At 55.1% G+C, this 25,903-nt stretch overlaps 1 protein-coding gene across 3 annotated transcripts in view; it reads right to left on the reverse strand.

The window, feature by feature from the left end:
- The window catches only part of B3GNTL1 (UDP-GlcNAc:betaGal beta-1,3-N-acetylglucosaminyltransferase like 1), a 213,542-nt gene that overhangs the window by 148,964 nt on the left and 38,675 nt on the right, over positions 1-25,903 (reverse strand). For all 3 annotated transcript variants that reach the window (XM_073682420.1, XM_073682421.1, XM_073682419.1), the window contains exon 6: positions 6,425-6,490. In XM_073682420.1, coding sequence (XP_073538521.1) covers positions 6,425-6,490 — 66 coding nt within the window. The remainder of the gene's footprint in view (positions 1-6,424; positions 6,491-25,903) is intronic.

Consider the following 25,903-nt stretch of genomic DNA (forward strand, 5'->3'; position numbering starts at 1 on the left):
AGAATACAGTGGGGTGTACTCACTTACGTTGAGCGCTGTATATATAATGTACTGAGAATACAGGGGGTGTACTCACTGATGCTGAGCACTGTATATAAAGTGCACTGATAATATGGGGGTGTACTCACAAATTTGCCTCTCTCTCATCCTGGACATAATGTTATTGCTCCACACTGAGCATGCCCAGGCTTCGGACAGACGGACACATCCCTGGTTATATTATAGATGTGTAATGTGTACAGTATTAGGGTATACACATGTATGTGTAATCTGCACAGTATGAATGTATACAAGTGTGCGCAGCATGAGAGCATGCACACGTATGTGTACCGTGGGATATACCCCACCCACAGGCATTATACATGTAGCGGGTGATGCCTGCGCTGCAGTATGTACAGTACCATATGTGACGTTCATGCAGATCTTACTTAATATCTGCGTGTTTCCTTCCTATTTCTGGGTAATAGATTTCCTCTTTCTGCCGCCTGCACGTCTCCAGAGATGAATTATCTTTGATCAGATTACTATAGCTCCGCTATATACGTCAGCGCAGTATACAGAAGTACCGGTGGGGATCACCATTTCCTGGATCATGGGTTTCTAACCAATCTCTGAGTGATGGACATATTGGCTGTCACCCACATTTCAAGGGATCTGATAGAAGATGTCACCTCCAGGACACATGGGATCTGTTTTTAGTGAGGATGCGCTCCTCTGGGTACAGGACACAGGAGTATGGGAAAGCAAGGGGCAGCGGACATAAGGAGTGTGCATTGTATAAGTTCCAATCACAAATGGTGGAGAACACGGGCAGCCGCACTGTTATGTACACCAAAATCCTGTAACCCAAGCCGCTGATCCAGATGTAATTCTGGAGGGGGAAAGTAATGGCCTGGAAGTTTCCCATGGTCCGTAAAATCTGGGCATTTCAGAGCAAGACCCCACTTCCACAGTCCTAAGCAAGGATCTGCACTTGTAAAGAGGCGAGGGATCGGAGGGCAACACCACAAAGGATAATGCAAGGATGGGCTCTTGTGTCAGGTGGGCATCATGCTGACAATATTTCTGCTTGCATTAAGTGAATGAAAGCATTCTACTTTATACTCAAAGGCTGAATACCCCTAAGGATGTGATACTTCTCACAGCTGAGTGTTTGTTACAGTTGGATCCAGTCTAGACAATCCAGTGGGGGAGTGTAATATTATATAAGAGCGGTGCAGATAAGGCGCCAGCGCTGCGGACAAGCTCCACTGCCATGACAGATCCGTCCTGAATGGGGAGGAAGAAATGGCGGCTCGGCCTGGCGACAGTCGCCCCTGAATGTTAAGTGGCTTTAATTAAAGATGAGGGGGGATCCGCCCGCCGCCATGATAATTATTTAATTAGGGAGGATTCCGTTCTGATTACCAGTCACGGGGCACAACTTTACGATTCATCCTCCGGGTTGCGGGGGGTGGGTGGGTGCAGAGCCGGTCGTGTTGAACAGACCCCGCTAAGCTGCTGGCATGGAGCGCTGCCAGGATGAGACGCGGTGCCAAGCACGGACGCTTCCACAGAGGAGGGAAGGTGATTAATAAATTAAGTAGAGTGGCCTGTGAACCGAGCAAATGGCCACTTTTCTTAACGATTCTCTCCGGATAAGAGCTCGCTGTAAAGCGACAGCTGCGCCGTTGTCGTGATAGCAAGATCCGCCTTGACGGGCGCATAAATTACACATTCATGTTCGGATGGGAGAGGGAAAATTATCCTCAATGCAATGTGTCACCGACGTGACGAGGTTATTGAGAAGATCCGGTCAAAGGATGGATGCTCTCTGTGGCCGCAGATCGCAAAATGCAAGAAAATCAAGGAGAAAAACCTGCAGCACAAGAGACGCAAAACTGGGAGATTAGTCCTTCCGTAACCTCAGTGTAGAGCAAGGTTACTTTAAGAGACTTGTACTCCGATACCTTCTTGCTGTATACCGGGAACACCCCCCCTCCTCCACCTCCCCAAGACTAGCAGTAGGCAGGGAACACCCCACAAGATCCGCCGTAGGCCCGGAACATCCCACAAGGTCTACTGTAGGCCAGGAACAACCGACAAGACCCGCTGAATACGGGGAACACCCCGCGAGACCAGAAGTGACCCAGTCATCTAGACATCACATTTTGGCCCTTGTGACAGTCACTCAGCTCTTCCGCTTGCTCATTTCCCCCCCTTCCAAGACACAAACTTTAACCTGAAAAATAAGAAAAGATCCACAGAATCATTTCCCGGTCGCAGGATGAGAGTAGCAGTTCTGCACCGCGCACACACGTTCAGTCGCTGGGACTGAGCCTCGCTGCAGGAGTGTGCCAGTGTTACAGGACAAGGTCGGGTCGGCTGGACACTCTTTGATCCCGGGAGAGAATGACTTCCCTTGGAAGCGGCGGAGAGGAAGCGGAGACACGGTGACATATTTTGGTCGTAGCAGAATGTAAACAGAAGAAGGGCAGCGACTAATCTCAAGGAGGGATGTAGCAAAAGGCGTAACCGCAACACCTTTCCTGTCAGCCCGAAGATGAGCCAAAGCCTGGATCCGCGACGAGAAAAACACACCGGCCGCTATTCTTATGTGTCCCCGTGTGCGGATGATCGTCTGCCCATGAAAACAAGTTATTCTCATCCGAGCAGGCCTGGGCAAGGCTTACTTTCATTACTCTGGGGTCGTTATGCAGGGACTGGGCACAAAAAGAATTGGAGCAGCCGACAAGGATTAAAGGCGTGAAAACCGTTCTTTAATATCTCATATCTAAGCCGAGATATGATGGATTGAAGCTAGAGGCCTGAAGCCTGAGGCTGCACTACTGAAAAGTGCTGATAAGAACTTCTGAGTCGTGGCAGTGATGTCATCGATCCACATAAGGTCACGGTGACATCACTGCACCAGGCAGAAATCAGGAGGAGGCCTAATGTCAACGGGGGGCTCTCAGTAGTGCAGCCTCAGGCTCTGCGATGTAGATTGGCAGAAGGTTATATCCTGCCTGAGCCGCCTCACGTGTCACATACCACACATACTTCATTACATGACGGCTGCATGTTTTACAGAGGAAATTACACACATACCTTCGCTGGTATGGCACGGATTTCTCATCCGCCTTAAAGGGGAAGTGCCCCCATTACATTTCACTGTAGGTGAAAAATTTACCCCAAAAACCTCTCTAATGCTGCTCTCTTCTGTGAGCATCCCAGTCAGTCATTCATGATACATTACCTTCTTAAAGGGCTTGTCCATAATTACTCTGCCCCAAGAGTGGATGGATAAACAAACAACATTTAAAGGGGTTCTCCGGACAGAGTCCAAAATGCTGCCCACGTGTAGTACTAACATTTAATATTATGGGGTCTATTAAGATTTGGTCTCCGAAAGCCCCCCCCCCCCCCGTGGACTGGGGCTGCACTCTTTCTACACGGTCGATTGATAATGTCTGTTTTGTAGGGACACAATGGATTGGTCATGCCTGGTTGGATCTGAGCAATGGATGGGATTACCTGCAAAATCAATTAGTAATGTCTGATGTGGGAGTGGTTATAATTTAGCATCTGTACAGGGGCGATTAGTAATGTCTGTTCCATGCGGAGGGTACAATTTGCTCTCCCTGCAAAGTATTCAAGGCTGCAACCTGCTACTGTCTGATCTATATGATTGGATAGACACAGAAATCTTTAACCCCCGCGCCACCGATGTCTGATGTTTAGCTTACCAAGTGATTCTGTAGCAGCTGTGGTGGCTTATCAGCTGCTGCACAACCTCTTTGAAAGGATTACAGTGTTTAATCCCATATACAGTACATCCATGAGATAAGAGCAGAAACCGTTCCAAGAAAACCCAAAATCCCAATCCAAAGACGGCGTCTCCTACGAAGAGTTAAAAATGCAGTAATCCCAATTAGGGGCCGATTCCCACGCACAGGTTCCCAACTTGCCAAGATTCCTACAGCGTAATTAGAGGACACAATTGTGGCCGAGCAGCAAATTAACATTTGTGCTGAATCCAAATGGCATTGTGAAGTGGTCAGGGCCCATGACAAGAGGGCGGTCCGTACACAGGAGGACGAGGGACCCCACCATACCGGGGTACAGAGGGGGATACAGAGGGAGTGCAGGAAAGACAGCGCGGCCGACAGACAGAGACTGAGAGGGAGAGCGCGGCCGACAGACAGAGACTGAGAGGGAGAGCGCGGCCGACAGACAGAGACTGAGAGGGAGAGCGCGGCCGACAGACAGAGACTGAGAGGGAGAGCGCGGCCGACAGACAGAGACTGAGAGGGAGAGCGCGGCCGACAGACAGAGACTGAGAGGGAGAGCGCGGCCGACAGACAGAGACTGAGAGGGAGAGCGCGGCCGACAGACAGAGACTGAGAGGGAGAGCGCGGCCGACAGACAGAGACTGAGAGGGAGAGCGCGGCCGACAGACAGAGACTGAGAGGGAGAGCGCGGCCGACAGACAGAGACTGAGAGGGAGAGCGCGGCCGACAGACAGAGACTGAGAGGGAGAGCGCGGCCGACAGACAGAGACTGAGAGGGAGAGCGCGGCCGACAGACAGAGACTGAGAGGGAGAGCGCGGCCGACAGACAGAGACTGAGAGGGAGAGCGCGGCCGACAGACAGACGGAGAGGGAGAGCGCGGCCAACAGACAGACGGAGAGGGAGAGCGCGGCCAACAGACAGACGGAGAGGGAGAGCGCGGCCAACAGACAGAGACGGAGAGGGAGAGCGCGGCCAACAGACAGACGGAGAGGGAGAGCGCGGCCAACAGACAGAGACGGAGAGGGAGAGCGCGGCCAACAGAGAGAGACGGAGAGGGAGAGCGCGGCCAACAGAGAGAGACGGAGAGGGAGGGCGCGGCCAACAGAGAGAGACGGAGAGGGAGAGCGCGGCCAACAGAGAGAGACGGAGAGGGAGAGCGCGGCCAACAGAGAGAGACGGAGAGGGAGAGCGCGGCCAACAGAGAGAGACGGAGAGGGAGAGCGCGGCCAACAGAGAGAGACGGAGAGGGAGAGCAACAAAGAAGGAGAACTTGTTGAACACAGCTGTTGCTCCAGCCCTCAAGGCCGATCAGTGAAAGGTGTTGCCTGCAGAAGACAGAGTAGACACAGGCCACCATGATGCTATAGTCATGCATGGTGTAAGGTCACATGACTAGTGCTGGCCAATGTCACCCATCGTACCCCTTGTGTCCGATCTTTGCTGGGGGAGGACGATACAAATCTGCTCTCGCAGTGATGAGCTGTCATACAGAAAGCAGCTTAGTCGGATAGGATTGGTGTCCGCCCGGTGAACAATGGCAGCAATGCGGGCTCCTCTGAGAACCCACCTAACCACATTGCTCGCATGGCGCAGCGAGCCAATTACAGCAACCTCTCTTAACCCCTGCTGTGCCAGCTGAACGCACCCCCAGCCATGCAACAGAAAATGCAATACTGTATAATACGGAGACCGTGCTTTGTACCAGCTGCCATTTTCTGCCTTTGGGCCTAGGATACAATTCTCAGCCATGTCCTCAACTTTGCGGTATATAGGAAATAACTGTCCCATCACGCAGTGCCTCCATGTGCCATCCCAGAGTGTTGGTAAAGAGCCACAACATGACTAGTACTCTGCGTGTGGCAAAACCAATATGGCTGAACTCGAGACAGAAAACCATTCTTTAATATCTGACTTCTAACCTGAGATATAATTGCTTAAAAAAGGTAGAAGCCTTAGGCTGCACTACTGAGACATCATGATGACTGCATGTCTCCAGACTTGTCAGGTGTATATCAGTGGCAGCCGCTTTCCACAACAGGGGATATGATGTCATCAGAATCTCCCAGTAGTGTATTCTCAAGCTTCAAAGATCATGTCAGCCTAGAAGAAACTAAAGCTACAAGGCTGCACTACTGAGATTCTGATGACAAGTTGGCTTGGCTATACATCCTCCTCTATAAGGTTTCCATGCCTGGTCTCTCAGTAGTGCAGCTTCCGGCTGGGATCCACATCCTCATCTACATCTACAAGATTTCCATGCCTGGTCTCTCAGTAGTGCAGCTTCAGGCTGCGATCCACATCCTCATATACAAGGTTTCTATGCCAGGTCTCAGTAGTGCAGCCTCAGGCTTGGAGCCTTTTAAATTGAATTGATCACATCAGATCCAAGAGATTGGATTGTGGCAGCCGTGTGTGGACAGTGATGTGGATGTGATGACATCCTGGCACCGGGGAGGGTAATGGTTCTGTGGGTGACATCAGTACTGGCCGATCACTTCTGCTCGGTCAGGAACGCACGGAGGTATCTGCGCGCTCAGTGCAGCCAATAGGAGGCGCCGTCTGCACTTCACCTTCCTGGAATGTGACAGACTCCTGTGCAGCCTAGAAATGAGCGCTGCCCCCCTACATCAGACCCGGGACCACAAATACTCACACTCTGTGGTCTGCTCTGCGCTGCCTCATACTGGAGCCGCACCCTCTGTGGCATCATGACGTCATCCTGTAGGGGAAGAGAACAGTGTGAGGTCATCAGTCACATGAGCTTGAAAACCTCATCCTGAGTGTTAGCCTGTGGTCAGGGGGGACGGGGGTCACACATGTAACAACATCTGATATGTAAAGTGCTGTGGAATAGGTGCATGTTGGTGCTATATAAATAAAGTCCTCTTAACCGCCATTACTATATTATACACTACCTATGTAATATCCCACGTAAGCCATTACCCAGGTTATATCGTCACACGTCACCCATTACCTCTTAATATACCCTGCTCAAAATAATTAGTGGGTCAGTCTCAAAAAATCCAGTTATTCCCTATTCATAGGATAGGACATAACTTGTTGATTAATGAAAGGGGGGGTCAGAATGCTGGGACCCCAAGTCAATCAAGGCTCTGGAACTCAGACAACAGATCTCCGCAGCCTCGTCTTGAATGGAGCAGAGGTGCCCCGGGCTGCGCTCCATTCAGGACAAGGCTGCAGAGGTTCAATTAAGGTCAGGACTTTGACTAGGCCACTCCAAAGTCTTACTTTTGTTTTTCTTAATCCATTCAGACTTGCTGGTGTGTTTTGGATCATTGTCCTGCTGCATAACCTAAGTGTGCTTCAGCTTGAGGTCACGAACAGATGGCCGGACATTCTCCTTCAGGATTTTTTGGAAACAGCAGAATTTACCACAGCAAGTCTGCCAGGTCCTGAAGCAGCAAAACAGCCCCAGACCATCACACTACCACCACCATATTTTACTGTTGGTATGATGTTCCTTTTTTGAAATGCAATGTTATTTCTACACCAGATAGAATGGAACATACACCTTCCAAGCAGTTCAACTTTTGTCTCGTCAGTCCACAGAGTATTCTCGCAAAAGTCTTGGCGATCATCAAGTTGTTTTCTGGTAAAACGGAGACGAACTTTTGTGTTCTTTTTGCTCAGCAGTGGTTTTCATCTTTGAACTCTGCCATGCATGCCATTTTGGCCCAGTCTGTTTCTTATGGTCGAGTCATGAACACTGACCTTAACTGAGGCAAGTGAGGCCTGCAGTTGTTTGGATGTTGTTGTGGGGTCATTTGTGACCTCTTGGTTGAGTCGCTGCTGCGCTCTTGGGGTAGTTTTGGTCGGCCGGCCAATCCTGGGAAGGTTCATCACTGTTCCATGTTTTTGTCATTTGTGGATAATGGTTCTCACTGTGGTTCGCTGGAGTCCCAGAGCTTTAGAAATGGCTTTATAACCTTTTCCAGACCGATAGATCTCAAATACCTTGTTTCTTATTTGTTCCTGAATTTCTCTGGATTGCAGCATGATGTCTAGCTTTTGAGGATCTTTGGTCTACTTCACTTTGTCAGGCAGGTCCTATTTAAGTGATTTCTTGATTGAGAACAGGTGAGGCAGTAATCAGGCCTGTGTGTGACTATCAAAATTGAACTCCGCTTCCCAAAGATGTGATAAACCACAGTTAAAAGATAAATTAAGGGGAGAGGGGGCAATCACTTTTTCACACAGGACCCTGTAGGTTTGGATTTCTTTTTCCCTTAATAATGAAGACCTTCATTTAAAAACTGCATTTTGTGGTTACCTGTGTTATCTTTATATATTTAAATTTGTTCTGTAATCTGAAACATTTAAGTATGACAAACATGCAAAAGAATAAGAAATCAGGAAGCGGGTTAACACTTTCACACCACTGTAGGTAGTGTACAATGCCATCACATAGGTAATATGACATGGGTAATGTGCAATGCTGTCACATAGGTAATATAACATAGGTAGTGTATAATGCTATGTGACAGCATTGCACATTACCTATGTAATAGCATTGTATACTGGATATTATGTTACCCATGTGATAGGTAATATAACATAGGTAGTGTATAATGCTATCACATTACCTTTCTTGTTATATTATTACCACTTATGTGACAGCATTGTACATTACCTAGGTTATATCACCACCTGTTATATAGCCCAGTGTCCCTGTCATTACCTAGGCTATAGCATTTCATTGCACATTCTAAATGCCGCCTGTCTCCTAGAAATCACAGGTGCTTTGTTATACCGCTAGTATACGGTGACTGATGACTGTACAATCTCGGGGTATAAATCTGCTGGTTGCAGCGGCTCCATGTGACTGCTCCTTGCTGACACTTTATGGCTCTCGGCCTCAGAGCACCCTGTATATATGGCCGGCAGCGGGGGTGGAGTAGGGGCCCCTGATATGGGCTTGGAGCCCATAGATAAGATAGAAATGGAGAAGTGACAGGAGATTTGGGGAAGTGGCTGTCATGTTGTGCCCTGGCATCCATGTGACCTTGTGCAGGTTTATTACAGGGAGCAGGGTGAGGCATCACGTGCTGCCTCTCTTAAAGGGACGCTCCTCATTCAGTAACACTGAAGTCACTAGGACCTGCAGTAACTTTCCAGCCTGACTAGTGCAGGACCCCACCAACTGTCAGACCCCCCCCCCCCCCAACTCTGCAAGTGAACTGCAGCACACGCCCCTTTAATAGAGCCCATCAGCTTCACTGGAAAGCCTAATTCTTCGTCAGGATCAGGACGGCAGCTGCCCCAGAATCACAACTTTCTAATTTCCTGCAAGTTTCAATCCATTTCGTACATTTTTCCAGCTCTCCGCTTGCTGTCAGTGAATGGGACCACAGAGGGTCAGGATCTGTGTAGGCCTCATACTTCTCCCAGCTGAGGGTTTGTTACAGTAGTATAGTGCAGGAGAATGCTCCAGGAGCTGGGCGATGCGGTGTATCAGGCTTACGTCCTGGGTGGTTGAGTTCACAGAGCATTGTCTGGACCTGATGGGTCTGCTACAGTTCTATCAGGACCAGACAATGCTCTGTGATCTCAACCACCCAGGACGTAAGCCTGATACACCGCATCGCCCAGCTCCTGGAGCGTTCTCCTGCACTATACTACTGTAACAAACCCTCAGCTGGGAGAAGTGTTCGGGCAGCAGCCGAGGTGCGCATCACGAGGTTGCGCAGCAGCCTAGGTGCGCATTACGCGGTTTCGCAGCACCTGAGGTGTTTTATGAGTTTGTGCAGCAGCTGAGGGGCATATTATGAGGTTCTGGAGGACTTGTTCTCAGAGGATGAGGAGCCAGTGCACAGTCTGGGGGCGAGTCAAGCCCTGGCCTGGGCGGAGGATGGTGGGAGTTGTGAGCTCTCAGGATGAGTCACAGACCAGATTCTCAGTGGAAATAAGGTGGAGAGAACAAAAACAGCCCTGTGCGCTCAAGGCTGCCAGGAGAGGGCGGTTAACCGGGTCGAGAGGGTCATCTGGTTCCCCATGGAGCACTGCAGACAACACATTAAAGGGGAGCTCCACCTGAGCGTAGGGCAGTCACACATGGGGTCAGCTGCACTGCATTTCATATTAGTCACCACTTACAACATCTGCGTTATTCTGTTACAATGTATCAGTGCAGGAGACAGACTGGCTGTAAAATGTTGGGGTCAGGACAGGTTTTTAGCTTCAACAGGTAAACAAAAGAGATTCTGGTAAAATCAGAGATCTTGAGGGAAAAAAATGGACAAGTGTTTTCATCAAACATCCAATCTCCAGACCCCTGGAATATACAGTCATCCCCTGATGCCATGAGAAATAACATGGTAAACATACAATTCTGGCAGCCACCACCAGGGGGAGCCAAGGAGCTTACTGCATACATCTAAACCAACACAGTATGCAGTCAGCTCACAGGCTCCCTCTAGTGGCAGCTGCTGGAAAACAGCATTTTATCTTTTGTCCATGAGAAGGATTTGGAGCTTAGCAGTAGAAGGTTGAACCTCATGGAGGCATTAGCAGTGGAGAATACATAATACTGTTCAGTCAGGGTAGCAGGTCAGCTGGCAAAGGGTTAAACAAAGCCTATGCTGCAGCGAGTACCTGTCCAGACAAAGGTGGAGCCACATACAGTCAAGGCTGAAAGTGTTGGCACCCTTGAAATTGTTCTAGAAAAAGAAGTATTTTGCAGTTACACATGTTTTGTTACACACGTTTTATTTCCTTTGCGTGTATTGGAACAACATGCAAAAAAAAAAAAAACTGAGAAAGAAAGGCAAAGTGGACATAATTTCACAAAAAAGCCCAAAAATGGGCCAAATAAAATTGTTGACACCCTCAACTTAATATTTGGTTGCACACCCTGTGGAATAAATAACTGCAATCAATCGCTTCCTATAACCCTCAACAAGCTTCTTACACTTCTCAGCTGGAATTTTGGACCACTCTTCTTTTTCAAACTGCTCCAGGTCTCTCATATTTGAAGGCGCCTTCTCCCGACTGCAATTTTAAGATCTCTCCCCAGGTGTTCAATAGGATTTAGATCTGGACTCATTGCTGGCCACTTCAGAACTCTCCAGCACTTAGTTTCCATCCATTTCTGGGAGGTTCTTCAAGTATGTTTGGGGTCATTGTCCTACTAGAAGACCCATGATCTAGGACACAAACCGAGCTTTCTGACACTGGGCAACTACATTGCGACCCAAAATCCTTTGGGAATCCAGATTTCATGATGCCTTGCACAGTCAAGGCACCCAGTGGGAGCAAAACAACCCCAAAACATCTTTGAACCTCCACCATATCTGACTTTAGGTAGTGTTCTTTACTTTGTAGGCCTCATTCAGTTTTTGGTAAACAGTAGAATTATGTGCTTTACCAAAGAGCTCTATCTTGGTCTCATCTGTCCACAAGACACTTTCCCAGAAGGATTTTGGCTTACGCATGCACATTTCGGCAAACTGAAGTCAAGCTTTATTTTTTTATTTATTTATTTTTTATTTTTATTTTTTTTTTATTACCCTGAGCCTGCAGGACAGCTTGAATTTCTTTGTAACTTGATTGGGGCTGCTTATCCACCATCTGGACTATCCAGTGTTGCAACCTTTCATCAATTTTTCTCTGCCGTCCAGGAAGATTAGCTACAGTGCCATGGGTTGTAAACCTCTTGATTATGTTGCGCACCGTGGACAAAGAAACATCAAGATCTCTAGAGATGGACTTGAGAATCAAAAATTGTTGAAAAATATCAACAATCTCAAGGTTGCAAGTCCTCAGTCAGTTCTCTTCTCCTCTTTCCGTTCTCCATGCTTAGTGGGGCACACACAGACACAATGCAAAGATTGAGTCAATAATAATTAATAATAATAAACTTCTCCCCTTTTTATCTTGTTTCAGGTGCTTTTCATATTCCCAACGCCTGTTACTTGCCACAGGTGAGTTTGAATGAGCATCACATGCTTGAATCAAAGTAAATTACCCACAATTTTGGAAAGGTGCTAACAATTTTGTCCGGTCCATTTTTGAGGTGTTGTGTGAAATTATGTCTAAGTTGCCTTTTTTCCTCTATTTTTTTGTGTTGTTCCAATACACACAAAGGAAATAAAAATGTGTATAACAAAGCATGTGTAATTGAAATAATTGGGGAAAAATACTTCATTGTCTGGAACAATGTCAAGGGTTACAACACCCAATGTCAAGGGTTCGGCTATGACTGTATGCTATCATGTGCAGGGCCGGGACGAGGGGTAGGCACCCGCCAATGGTGCTAACTCCAGCCTCGCCGAGAAGGGCGCACTTTGGGGAGAAAAAAAAAAAAAAAAAAGTGACATGACCATGCCTGAGGCCGCCCAGCCTCTTCCTCCACAGATATTCAGCACAGAGACAGGCACACAGGGGAGCAATGTAAGTCATCGACACCACTCACCCCTCTCTCTGCCTGCGCTCTGGCCGTCACTCCCTCCCCGTAAGACGCAAATACAATTGATGTCAGCGCTGCCCTGGCCAGTAGCAGAGGAGCTGTAATAAGCTCCCTGTCCTGCCGGGAACTCCAACAGAAAGCAGGCCACTTCCAGCCTGCGCCCTGTTGGAGATGGCACATGCAGGGGATGTCAGATGGCGCAATACGGTGACATCACTGCACCGTTCAGCGACCACTGCTGTTCAGGAAGCAGAGGAGACGGCGGCCGCGGTGTACAGGGAGCCTGGTAGGCGAGTGTAAGCCTTTTTTTTTCCTAATATTTTGCAAATGAATGGGGGACATCATACTGTATATTGGGGGAGGATGTGAATATCACTGTATGGAAGGCTGTGGCCACCACTGTACCATGAAGGGGAACAAGGTGAGGGGGGATACCGCTTGGAGAGGACGACATGGTGGTCAAGGTGAGGGCAAAGTGTAAAAAGGGGCACAGAATCAGGGGTGGACATATCAATGGTGCAACCTGTGCAGCCACACAGGGGCCTAAGAGGTAAGGGGGACCATTTCTACCTCCAAAGCAGGTGGCATTATGGATTTTGATGAGCTATTGGACAACTGAGCGCTCATATACGGTTCTTGCACAGGGGCTCTCTTCTGTCTGTGTCCGCCAGTACACAGAATGGATATGGAAAGGGGGCAGCATGAAATGGGGGCACAGTATGGAGAGAGGGACATGCTGGAGGTGGCAGTGTGGAGATAGAGTGTGTAAGGGAAATCTAAAGAGGGGATAGCCATGGAATAGGCTGTAGCTCATCAGAGCAGACAGTGTGGAGTTTATAGCTGATAATGGCAGACAGTGGTGGGTGTAGCTCATTAAAGGTGGACAGTGTGGAGGCCATATACTATAGGAGGCATATTTAGGTCATAATATGGACAGATTTTTTATGCTGAGGTCATTTTAATAACACTTATTTTTAAAGGGCACCATGTGTGGATGTGCTGCAGAACAGCAGAGAAGAAGGAATCTGCAGAGACAAGCTGTGGATGGGAAAAGTCATCATGAAGTCTGAACAAGATGGAGACGAAAAGACGCAGAAGAGGTCACCCATAAGGGACCTGGATGGAAATGTTTTCTTTGTTTGATACTGTTCCTGTATGGTCCACAGTCTGGTAATGACTGATAACAATGGTAAGGAGATGCTGGGAGTTGTGAAGGACATATTGGGGAGTTTTAGATACAAATGTCTATGGTGCTTACTTAGTCTCTGACCCATTCCTTTACTTGGGTGCTGAGGGTGCCATCAGCTTCATCTCCCTGGGCACCAGAATACCTTGCATGTATAAACTGGAGGTCCACCTGTCCTTTATACAGGGGTCTCCTGACATCTATAAAGACCACAGTCTGGGGCCAAGGACTTATTTGACCAATCTGCACAATGGCCCCATGTGGTCTATACTAGTTTCAATTTAGATGGTGCCAATAGTGTCGGGAAAAGATGACCAGGGGGGCCCCCACGGGAGAAACCGCTCACTGGGACTGGAGGATTATTCACGGCCTTGACTTATTGCCCAAGATCTCATGCAGCTGTCCTTGGGAGGAGACCGAGTCAGCAGAAAGCCCCAGGGGAGTATGATTCAGAACCTATGAAGTTCGGGCCGGGGGCTTTCCATGGTCATCCAACCCAATGAGTAAAAAAAAAAAAAAAAAAAAGTTGGAATTTCAAAGTCGACCAAACCCATATTAGGGGTCATCTAGAATTTGTTTGTTCTACCAGGCCGGTGATTTACATTGAAACTTTATGAGACCACTTGCACACCAGGCATCAGTAAGCATCTATAAGGGATTACAGGCACCCTACTAACCCACACAAGGTAAAAAGATTAACCTGAACCAGGAAAAAAAATTCAAAGATCCCACCCTAAACTGAGTCATTATTAATAACCTTACTGGATCACCACCTACCGGCAGCTATTAACCTCCCTCAACTGGACCACTGCACATTGCAAGGTCTCTACTGGACCACCAGCAGAGGACAGGGCCCATCCTAAACCTCCAACAAAATCTACGTGGCCCCAGATCAATCCCAACTTCAACACTAAGGATCATAAGGCTCCTACTAGGCCTCCTGGTCTTAGAACTCCACCACTGGCCCAGCAGGGACAATGTCGATAACCAACTACAAACCAAAAATGATACTATAGATAATAAACTTCCTATAGAGCTACAATAAAGAAAACTTATACTAGTGTTACAACTCTAACTGGGCCACCGAAAGTCAACACTGGCCCACAAGTGACTACAAAACCACCTCCCATACTGGAAGGCTAAATATGACAAGGCCATTACTGAGCCACGAAGGCAGAAACACAATTACCAGAGACTAAAATGTATTCAAACCCAATACTAGCCCACCTGGTATAACAAGTCCTCCACTGGTCCACCAGGGAAAAAAAAAAAAATCAATACCATTAAAAATACTAAAATATATTACAAATTGATCTGTAAAGAAAAAATCCAAAATAGGAAAGCTTAGTAGTAAACCTCCAATGACTATGCTATACCCCACCACCAGAAGAGAACACTATCGATAAAAGCTACCATCCTGAATACTGGGTCACTAAGGAGAACAGGTTCAAAACTAAAATCACCAGTGATTATAAAGGCCCACCTGGCCAAACACTAGACCACCAGGGAATGCAAACCTTCCAAATCTCTAAAATGGATAATGGTAGATGAGAAAGAAAGTTCAACACTGATCCCACAAGAGTCATATGGAAATAATGGGTGCACATTCTAAAAACATGGAGGCGAAGGCCGTATCGACATCGGTCTCCAACAATTGCGTCACGCGCACAGCGTTCTATGCAGATGAGTTTCAGCACATAAAAGCTCTGGTCATACAGACAGATAACATGGGGAGGGTCATTTTTTCCCGTACACAGCACAACATGTCAAATAAGTCGGCTGTTGCCCATCAATAGCAGCTCCCACAAGAGTAAAAGGGTGGGAAATGACGCAAGCAGGGGCCCATCGTCAGGTGGGGGCTGCTCCCCAGTGACCTTGCGATGTAAAAGGTGGTTGTGCAGCCGCGTATCGAGGACAGATGGGAGAACATCCAGGAAGCCGCGGCCAAGGTTGTAGATAAAGAGGAATGTGAACAAACTGCTACTCTCCATCCATCGTCTGGGTCACAGCAGCTTCTAATGGACGTGGGAGACCCCTCAAGGCCGAGACACGAACTCTGCAAATGTCTCACTAAACCAGTCCAACTATTGTCTCACTGATCCAAGACAGGGCAGCCAATTCCAAGTGTTAAGCAATCAATTTATTACTTCCCATAACCACACTACCATATGGCTACAATAAAATACTATTCTTGTACATAGGGGGCAGTATTATAGTAGTTATATTCTTGTACATAGGAGCAGTATTATAGTAGTTATATTCTTGTACATAGGGGTAGTATTATAGTAGTTATATTCTTGTACATAGGAGCAGTATTATAGTAGTTATATTCTTGTACATAGAGGCAGTATTATAGTAGGTATATTCTTGTACATAGGGGGCAGTATTCTAATAGTTATATTCTTGTACATAGGGGGCAGTATTATAATAGTTGTATTCACTGTGCTTTACATTAAATTGATTCTAACACTTTTACACATGGAGATGCCAACAACAGCTACATCAATTAAAAAGGTTTGAGCAAAGTAGACCTGAACGCCATATGTCCCATTGTGTTTGAACTGAGAAGTATGAACAAGGGGAACAAGAAGCCAGATTTTTATGAAACCCTCCTAACAATCTATAAACAGGCAGCGCACCGGTGCCAGCCTGAAATGTGGTTTACGGATCTTTCAGAAGCCAAATAATATAGGAGGATGGAGGGAGGGAGGGCAGCCCATTGACCCGCAGCAAAGAAAAGCATTGTTCTCATACTGTTTGATGTTACAAATTGCAATATTAAATAATGGCAGCACAATTACAGCACAATGGTCGTGTGTTCAAGAAAAGCATCATGCAGGTGGAAAACAAATTTCTTCTTTCTGGAAAATACTTTACTTTTGGGGAGCAACATATACATGGGCGAAGCAGGCCACCGAGCCCGAAATGGCAACAGTCGGCAGGGGTCCCCCCAGAGTCCGAAATGGCAACAGTCGGCAGGGGTCCCCCCAGAGCCCGAAATGGCAACAGTCGGCAGGGGTCCCCCCAGAGCCCCGAGCCCAAATGGGAACGGTCGGCAGGGGCACAAGAATGCAAGAATGGAAGGGAGTGCCCAAGTCAGAAGGAAAGGTGCAGAATGCCCGAACTCCAAAGGACCAGAAGTGCTCAAAAGCAGCACTCAAAGAACCAATTTCAGCTCTGCTACATGAGTGAAGGTTTCCACCATACAGAATAGTAACAGTGGTACAAGCCCAGAAGTTCCACATAGGACATATTCATTATAATCGCCATCTACTCTCCCGCAATCGCCGACCGTCTGACTGCAACAAGAGAGGCAAAAGAAAACAAATTAAACCAATAAAAAACGCGCTATAAAAAAACAAAGAAAAAAAAAAAGTGAAAAAATTCCATTCTCTGCTGCCAAACTCAAAAACTAATGAAAACTTCCTGTAAGGCGCTGGACACGAGTCCGCAGTCACTCGCCAGCATTTCCAGAGTTCTAAACTATTTAAAGGGCCGGTAGTGCTGACATTGATTGACCCGAGACACCGCACCGGACTTGGCACGTGTTCCTGTTAATGTACACAGGCATGGAAAACGTTATATTAAAGGGGAATTCCACATTTAATTTGTCTTCTACGAGAGATCAGTGCACGAGAATATTAAATGCAGCTTTAGACCTGAACGGAGAAACGATGAGAAGCAAAGAGAAGGGCGATACTTTGTAAAAGTCATCTTCCTCTAGGAGCAGTTCACACCTGGCCAGGAGCAGCAACTTCACTCGTCTGGTCTTGTCTCACCAACACGTTCTGAATTCTGCAGCTCCATGCAACATACCCAATGTGAACCCCCCTTACACATCACTTCTACATCCTCCATGCTGCACTGTCTACTGCAGAATGGAGTTATCTGGGAATCTGTCAGTGAGCTCAGAAAGACAGATAAAAAGCTACAAACTCTCCGTTAGGCTGATGGATGACCATAGATCACATCAAAGCCGAATGTGCAGGAAATAAAGAGCCAGCAAAAGCCAAAAAGGTGAAAATATTTTATTATGAAACCCAACAGCACAAATGATTGCTGATTTTAGATTTAGTATTTTCAGCAAACAAATTGAAAGGGGAAAAAAAAAAAAAACTACAAGAAAAAAAAAATAGCAAAAAAAAAAAGGAATTCCCCCTCCCCCAAAAAAACAAAGGAAAACCAAGAAACAAATGCCTAAACACAGTAACTAAAAAAAAAAAAAATAGAACTAAAATTAAAAAAAAAAAAAAATGCCTACTAGGAAATGAAAACAGCAAAAAAAAAAAAAAAAAAAAAAAAGAAATTAACTAAAAAAAATAAATAAAATAATCACTTGTGAGCGCCGGATAAAAGGGAACGTCAGAGCGCGAAAGAGGAGATCAATCACCAATATCGTACATCAGATCTGAGAACAGGATCCCCCTGTGTATTGGCAGGACCCCCGGAGGACACTACAACTCCTCATGCCATTAGTTCTCCAGAGCGGATACCTCTGCCGTGCCAAAACGAATTTCCTTGGGAAAGCTGGGTAACAAGACAGCCACAACTACTCCCACACTCATAGACCTATATATTTCCTATTACGGGACTGTTGCGGACGTGCCATCTGGAACTTGGAGTGATCACCCAGCTTTCCGAGGCTCCTGACCAGCACATCTGTCTAGGAGCAGCATCCGGTGGTGATCACCCAGCTTTCCCCGCTATAGAGGTATATTTACACACATTTAGCACAAGCTTAATTAAAGGCAGCGCGCGGTCGGGAGCCTCCACCTCTCAGACAGAAGTCGAGGATGTAGTATTCGATAGAGCTGCAGAATGCCTGCGGGCGCTGTTACGGGCACACGAAAGAGCGCAGCAGCCAAGGACAACAAGCGTGCAAGGAAATAAAGGCAGAGATGTGGACAGTTATGTGGCAATTCACTCCCCCTCTATAGCCCTGGGGGCTCAGATGCTGGCAGACTCGTCCCTCCAGTGCTACTAGTTAGCTGGTGAGGATGAGGAGGATGAGAGTCTCTTTGTAAGTGCGAAAAACGTTTACATTTAATAATGGCGCAGTCGCTGCCAAAACAAACAGCTCCCGGGGCGGCTGATACCGCCGGTGTCAGCCCTACAGTGCTCCGCCGGACTGCACGCTGCTTAACATGGAAAATAAAAGGGGCTGAGAATCAAAAGTAACACGGGGTGGCGGGAACCAGAGCAAGCGGGATTCTTGGATGGATTGGTGACGCATTTCATAGAAAGAAGTCTTATTTTGTCGCCGTATTCTCTGCTTGTGGTCAGTAATTATTTTTTTTTTAAGCAAACCAACACAAACGGAATGTGTCTTAACAGCTGAGGGTTTGTTACTATTGCATCCAGTCTGGATAATCGTCCGATATAGGCTTCCACTGCGGCCACCAGGCGCGGCAGGCAGGCAGGCTTCCACTGCGGCCACCAGGCGCGGCAGGCAGGCAGGCTTCCACTGCGGCCACCAGGCAGGCTTCCACTGCGGCCACCAGGCAGGCTTCCACTGCGGCCACCAGGCAGGCTTCCACTGCGGCCACCAGGCAGGCTTCCACTGCGGCCACCAGGCAGGCTTCCACTGCGGCCACCAGGCAGGCTTCCACTGCGGCCACCAGGCAGGCTTCCACTGCGGCCACCAGGCAGGCTTCCACGGCAGGCAGGCAGGCAGGCAGGCTTCCACTGCGGCCACCAGGCGCGGCAGGCAGGCAGGCTTCCACTGCGGCCACCAGGCGCGGCAGGCAGGCAGGCAGGCTTCCACTGCGGCCACCAGGCGCGGCAGGCTTCCACTGCGGCCACCAGGCGCGGCAGGCTTCCACTGCGGCCACCAGGCGCGGCAGGCGGCCACTGCGGCCACCAGGCGCGGCAGGCGGCCACTGCGGCCACCAGGCGCGGCAGGCGGCCACTGCGGCCACCAGGCGCGGCAGGCGGCCACTGCGGCCACCAGGCGCGGCAGGCGGCCACTGCGGCCACCAGGCGCGGCAGGCGGCCACTGCGGCCACCAGGCGCGGCAGGCGGCCACTGCGGCCACCAGGCGCGGCAGGCGGCCACTGCGGCCACCAGGCGCGGCAGGCGGCCACTGCGGCCACCAGGCGCGGCAGGCGGCCACTGCGGCCACCAGGCGCGGCAGGCGGCCACTGCGGCCACCAGGCGCGGCAGGCTTCCACTGCGGCCACCAGGCGCGGCAGGCTTCCACTGCGGCCACCAGGCGCGGCAGGCTTCCACTGCGGCCACCAGGCTTCCACTGCGGCCACCAGGCGCGGCAGGCTTCCACTGCGGCCACCAGGCGCGGCAGGCTTCCACTGCGGCCACCAGGCGCGGCAGGCTTCCACTGCGGCCACCAGGCGCGGCAGGCTTCCACTGCGGCCACCAGGCGCGGCAGGCAGGCAGGCTTCCACTGCGGCCACCAGGCGCGGCAGGCAGGCAGGCTTCCACTGCGGCCACCAGGCGCGGCAGGCAGGCAGGCTTCCACTGCGGCCACCAGGCGCGGCAGGCAGGCAGGCTTCCACTGCGGCCACCAGGCGCGGCAGGCAGGCAGGCTTCCACTGCGGCCACCAGGCGCGGCAGGCAGGCAGGCTTCCACTGCGGCCACCAGGCGCGGCAGGCAGGCAGGCTTCCACTGCGGCCACCAGGCGCGGCAGGCAGGCAGGCTTCCACTGCGGCCACCAGGCGCGGCAGGCAGGCAGGCTTCCACTGCGGCCACCAGGCAGGCAGGCTTCCACTGCGGCCACCAGGCAGGCAGGCTTCCACTGCGGCCACCAGGCGCGGCAGGCTTCCACTGCGGCCACCAGGCGCGGCAGGCTTCCACTGCGGCCACCAGGCGCGGCAGGCTTCCACTGCGGCCACCAGGCGCGGCAGGCAGGCAGGCTTCCACTGCGGCCACCAGGCGCGGCAGGCAGGCAGGCTTCCACTGCGGCCACCAGGCGCGGCAGGCAGGCAGGCTTCCACTGCGGCCACCAGGCGCGGCAGGCAGGCAGGCTTCCACTGCGGCCACCAGGCGCGGCAGGCAGGCAGGCTTCCACTGCGGCCACCAGGCGCGGCAGGCAGGCAAGCTTCCACTGCGGCCACCAGGCGCGGCAGGCAGGCAAGCTTCCACTGCGGCCACCAGGCGCGGCAGGCAGGCAGGCTTCCACTGCGGCCACCAAGCGCGGCAGGCAGGCAGGCTTCCACTGCGGCCACCAGGCGCGGCAGGCAGGCTTCCACTGCGGCCACCAGGCGCGGCAGGCAGGCTTCCACTGCGGCCACCAGGCGCGGCAGGCAGGCTTCCACTGCGGCCACCAGGCGCGGCAGGCAGGCTTCCACTGCGGCCACCAGGCGCGGCAGGCAGGCAGGCTTCCACTGCGGCCACCAGGCGCGGCAGGCAGGCAGGCTTCCACCAGGCGCGGCAAGCAGGCAGGCTTCCACTGCGGCCACCAGGCGCGGCAGGCAGGCTTCCACTGCGGCCACCAGGCGCGGCAGGCAGGCTTCCACTGCGGCCACCAGGCGCGGCAGGCAGGCAGGCTTCCACTGCGGCCACCAGGCGCGGCAGGCAGGCAGGCTTCCACCAGGCGCGGCAGGCAGGCTTCCACTGCGGCCACCAGGCGCGGCAAGCAGGCAGGCTTCCACTGCGGCCACCAGGCGCGGCAGGCAGGCAGGCTTCCACTGCGGCCACCAGGCGCGGCAGGCAGGCAGGCTTCCACTGCGGCCACCAGGCGCGGCAGGCAGGCAGGCTTCCACTGCGGCCACCAGGCGCGGCAGGCGGGCAGGCTTCCACTGCGGCCACCAGGCGCGGCAGGCGGGCAGGCTTCCACTGCGGCCACCAGGCGCGGCAGGCGGGCAGGCTTCCACTGCGGCCACCAGGCGCGGCAGGCGGGCAGGCTTCCACTGCGGCCACCAGGCGCGGCAGGCGGGCAGGCTTCCACTGCGGCCACCAGGCGCGGCAGGCGGGCAGGCTTCCACTGCGGCCACCAGGCGCGGCAGGCGGGCAGGCTTCCACTGCGGCCACCAGGCGCGGCAGGCGGGCAGGCTTCCACTGCGGCCACCAGGCGCGGCAGGCGGGCAGGCTTCCACTGCGGCCACCAGGCGCGGCAGGCGGGCAGGCTTCCACTGCGGCCACCAGGCGCGGCAGGCGGGCAGGCTTCCACTGCGACCACCAGGCGCGGCAGGCAGGCAGGCAGGCTTCCACTGCGGCCACCAGGCGCGGCAGGCAGGCTTCCACTGCGGCCACCAGGCGCGGCAGGCAGGCTTCCACTGCGGCCACCAGGCGCGGCAGGCAGGCTTCCACTGCGGCCACCAGGCGCGGCAGGCAGGCTTCCACTGCGGCCACCAGGCGCGGCAGGCAGGCAGGCTTCCACTGCGGCCACCAGGCGCGGCAGGCAGGCTTCCACTGCGGCCACCAGGCGCGGCAGGCAGGCAGGCTTCCACTGCGGCCACCAGGCGCGGCAGGCAGGCAGGCTTCCACTGCGGCCACCAGGCGCGGCAGGCAGGCAGGCTTCCACTGCGGCCACCAGGCGCGGCAGGCAGGCAGGCTTCCACTGCGGCCACCAGGCGCGGCAGGCAGGCAGGCTTCCACTGCGGCCACCAGGCGCGGCAGGCAGGCAGGCTTCCACTGCGGCCACCAGGCGCGGCAGGCAGGCAGGCTTCCACTGCGGCCACCAGGCGCGGCAGGCAGGCAGGCTTCCACTGCGGCCACCAGGCGCGGCAGGCAGGCAGGCTTCCACTGCGGCCACCAGGCGCGGCAGGCAGGCTTCCACTGCGGCCACCAGGCGCGGCAGGCAGGCAGGCTTCCACTGCGGCCACCAGGCGCGGCAGGCAGGCAGGCTTCCACTGCGGCCACCAGGCGCGGCAGGCAGGCAGGCTTCCACTGCGGCCACCAGGCGCGGCAGGCAGGCAGGCTTCCACTGCGGCCACCAGGCGCGGCAGGCAGGCAGGCTTCCACTGCGGCCACCAGGCGCGGCAGGCAGGCAGGCTTCCACTGCGGCCACCAGGCGCGGCAGGCAGGCTTCCACTGCGGCCACCAGGCGCGGCAGGCAGGCTTCCACTGCGGCCACCAGGCGCGGCAGGCAGGCAGGCTTCCACTGCGGCCACCAGGCGCGGCAGGCAGGCAGGCAGGCTTCCACTGCGGCCACCAGGCGCGGCAGGCAGGCTTCCACTGCGGCCACCAGGCGCGGCAGGCAGGCAGGCTTCCACTGCGGCCACCAGGCGCGGCAGGCAGGCAGGCTTCCACTGCGGCCACCAGGCGCGGCAGGCAGGCAGGCTTCCACTGCGGCCACCAGGCGCGGCAGGCAGGCAGGCTTCCACTGCGGCCACCAGGCGCGGCAGGCAGGCTTCCACTGCGGCCACCAGGCGCGGCAGGCAGGCAGGCAGGCTTCCACTGCGGCCACCAGGCGCGGCAGGCAGGCAGGCTTCCACTGCGGCCACCAGGCGCGGCAGGCAGGCAGGCTTCCACTGCGGCCACCAGGCGCGGCAGGCAGGCAGGCTTCCACTGCGGCCACCAGGCGCGGCAGGCAGGCAGGCAGGCTTCCACTGCGGCCACCAGGCGCGGCAGGCAGGCAGGCAGGCTTCCACTGCGGCCACCAGGCGCGGCAGGCAGGCAGGCAGGCTTCCACTGCGGCCACCAGGCGCGGCAGGCAGGCAGGCTTCCACTGCGGCCACCAGGCGCGGCAGGCAGGCAGGCAGGCAGGCTTCCACTGCGGCCACCAGGCGCGGCAGGCAGGCAGGCAGGCTTCCACTGCGGCCACCAGGCGCGGCAGGCAGGCAGGCTTCCACTGCGGCCACCAGGCGCGGCAGGCAGGCAGGCTTCCACTGCGGCCACCAGGCGCGGCAGGCAGGCAGGCTTCCACTGCGGCCACCAGGCGCGGCAGGCAGGCAGGCTTCCACTGCGGCCACCAGGCGCGGCAGGCAGGCAGGCTTCCACTGCGGCCACCAGGCGCGGCAGGCAGGCAGGCTTCCACTGCGGCCACCAGGCGCGGCAGGCAGGCTTCCACTGCGGCCACCAGGCGCGGCAGGCAGGCTTCCACTGCGGCCACCAGGCGCGGCAGGCAGGCTTCCACTGCGGCCACCAGGCGCGGCAGGCAGGCTTCCACTGCGGCCACCAGGCGCGGCAGGCAGGCTTCCACTGCGGCCACCAGGCGCGGCAGGCAGGCTTCCACTGCGGCCACCAGGCGCGGCAGGCAGGCTTCCACTGCGGCCACCAGGCGCGGCAGGCAGGCTTCCACTGCGGCCACCAGGCGCGGCAGGCAGGCAGGCTTCCACTGCGGCCACCAGGCGCGGCAGGCAGGCAGGCAGGCTTCCACTGCGGCCACCAGGCGCGGCAGGCAGGCTTCCACTGCGGCCACCAGGCGCGGCAGGCAGGCAGGCTTCCACTGCGGCCACCAGGCGCGGCAGGCAGGCAGGCTTCCACTGCGGCCACCAGGCGCGGCAGGCAGGCAGGCTTCCACTGCGGCCACCAGGCGCGGCAGGCAGGCAGGCTTCCACTGCGGCCACCAGGCGCGGCAGGCAGGCAGGCTTCCACTGCGGCCACCAGGCGCGGCAGGCAGGCAGGCTTCCACTGCGGCCACCAGGCGCGGCAGGCAGGCAGGCTTCCACTGCGGCCACCAGGCGCGGCAGGCAGGCAGGCTTCCACTGCGGCCACCAGGCGCGGCAGGCAGGCAGGCTTCCACTGCGGCCACCAGGCGCGGCAGGCAGGCAGGCTTCCACTGCGGCCACCAGGCGCGGCAGGCAGGCAGGCTTCCACTGCGGCCACCAGGCGCGGCAGGCAGGCAGGCTTCCACTGCGGCCACCAGGCGCGGCAGGCAGGCAGGCTTCCACTGCGGCCACCAGGCGCGGCAGGCAGGCAGGCTTCCACTGCGGCCACCAGGCGCGGCAGGCAGGCAGGCTTCCACTGCGGCCACCAGGCGCGGCAGGCAGGCAGGCTTCCACTGCGGCCACCAGGCGCGGCAGGCAGGCAGGCTTCCACTGCGGCCACCAGGCGCGGCAGGCAGGCTTCCACTGCGGCCACCAGGCGCGGCAGGCAGGCAGGCTTCCACTGCGGCCACCAGGCGCGGCAGGCAGGCAGGCTTCCACTGCGGCCACCAGGCGCGGCAGGCAGGCAGGCTTCCACTGCGGCCACCAGGCGCGGCAGGCAGGCAGGCTTCCACTGCGGCCACCAGGCGCGGCAGGCAGGCAGGCTTCCACTGCGGCCACCAGGCGCGGCAGGCAGGCAGGCTTCCACTGCGGCCACCAGGCGCGGCAGGCAGGCAGGCTTCCACTGCGGCCACCAGGCGCGGCAGGCAGGCAGGCTTCCACTGCGGCCACCAGGCGCGGCAGGCAGGCAGGCTTCCACTGCGGCCACCAGGCGCGGCAGGCAGGCAGGCTTCCACTGCGGCCACCAGGCGCGGCAGGCAGGCAGGCTTCCACTGCGGCCACCAGGCGCGGCAGGCAGGCAGGCTTCCACTGCGGCCACCAGGCGCGGCAGGCAGGCAGGCTTCCACTGCGGCCACCAGGCGCGGCAGGCAGGCTTCCACTGCGGCCACCAGGCGCGGCAGGCAGGCAGGCTTCCACTGCGGCCACCAGGCGCGGCAGGCAGGCAGGCTTCCACTGCGGCCACCAGGCGCGGCAGGCAGGCAGGCTTCCACTGCGGCCACCAGGCGCGGCAGGCAGGCAGGCTTCCACTGCGGCCACCAGGCGCGGCAGGCAGGCAGGCTTCCACTGCGGCCACCAGGCGCGGCAGGCTTCCACTGCGGCCACCAGGCGCGGCAGGCAGGCTTCCACTGCGGCCACCAGGCGCGGCAGGCAGGCTTCCACTGCGGCCACCAGGCGCGGCAGGCAGGCTTCCACTGCGGCCACCAGGCGCGGCAGGCAGGCTTCCACTGCGGCCACCAGGCGCGGCAGGCAGGCTTCCACTGCGGCCACCAGGCGCGGCAGGCAGGCTTCCACTGCGGCCACCAGGCGCGGCAGGCAGGCAGGCTTCCACTGCGGCCACCAGGCGCGGCAGGCAGGCAGGCTTCCACTGCGGCCACCAGGCGCGGCAGGCAGGCAGGCTTCCACTGCGGCCACCAGGCGCGGCAGGCAGGCAGGCTTCCACTGCGGCCACCAGGCGCGGCAGGCAGGCTTGCACTGCGGCCACCAGGCGCGGCAGGCAGGCAGGCTTGCACTGCGGCCACCAGGCGCGGCAGGCAGGCAGGCAGGCTTGCACTGCGGCCACCAGGCGCGGCAGGCTTCCACTGCGGCCATCAGGCGCGGCAGGCAGGCAGGCTTCCACTGCGGCCACCAGGCGCGGCAGGCAGGCAGGCTTCCACTGCGGCCACCAGGCGCGGCAGGCAGGCAGGCTTCCACTGCGGCCACCAGGCGCGGCAGGCAGGCAGGCAGGCAGGCTTCCACTGCGGCCACCAGGCGCGGCAGGCAGGCAGGCTTCCACTGCGGCCACCAGGCGCGGCAGGCAGGCAGGCTTCCACTGCGGCCACCAGGCGCGGCAGGCAGGCAGGCTTCCACTGCGGCCACCAGGCGCGGCAGGCTTCCACTGCGGCCACCAGGCGCGGCAGGCAGGCTTCCACTGCGGC

This window comes from Phyllobates terribilis, unplaced genomic scaffold (assembly GCF_046119375.1).
Source record: "Phyllobates terribilis strain yellow unplaced genomic scaffold, ASM4611937v1 Scaffold_5__5_contigs__length_657084704, whole genome shotgun sequence".
In the NCBI taxonomy this organism is placed as follows: domain Eukaryota; kingdom Metazoa; phylum Chordata; class Amphibia; order Anura; family Dendrobatidae; genus Phyllobates; species Phyllobates terribilis.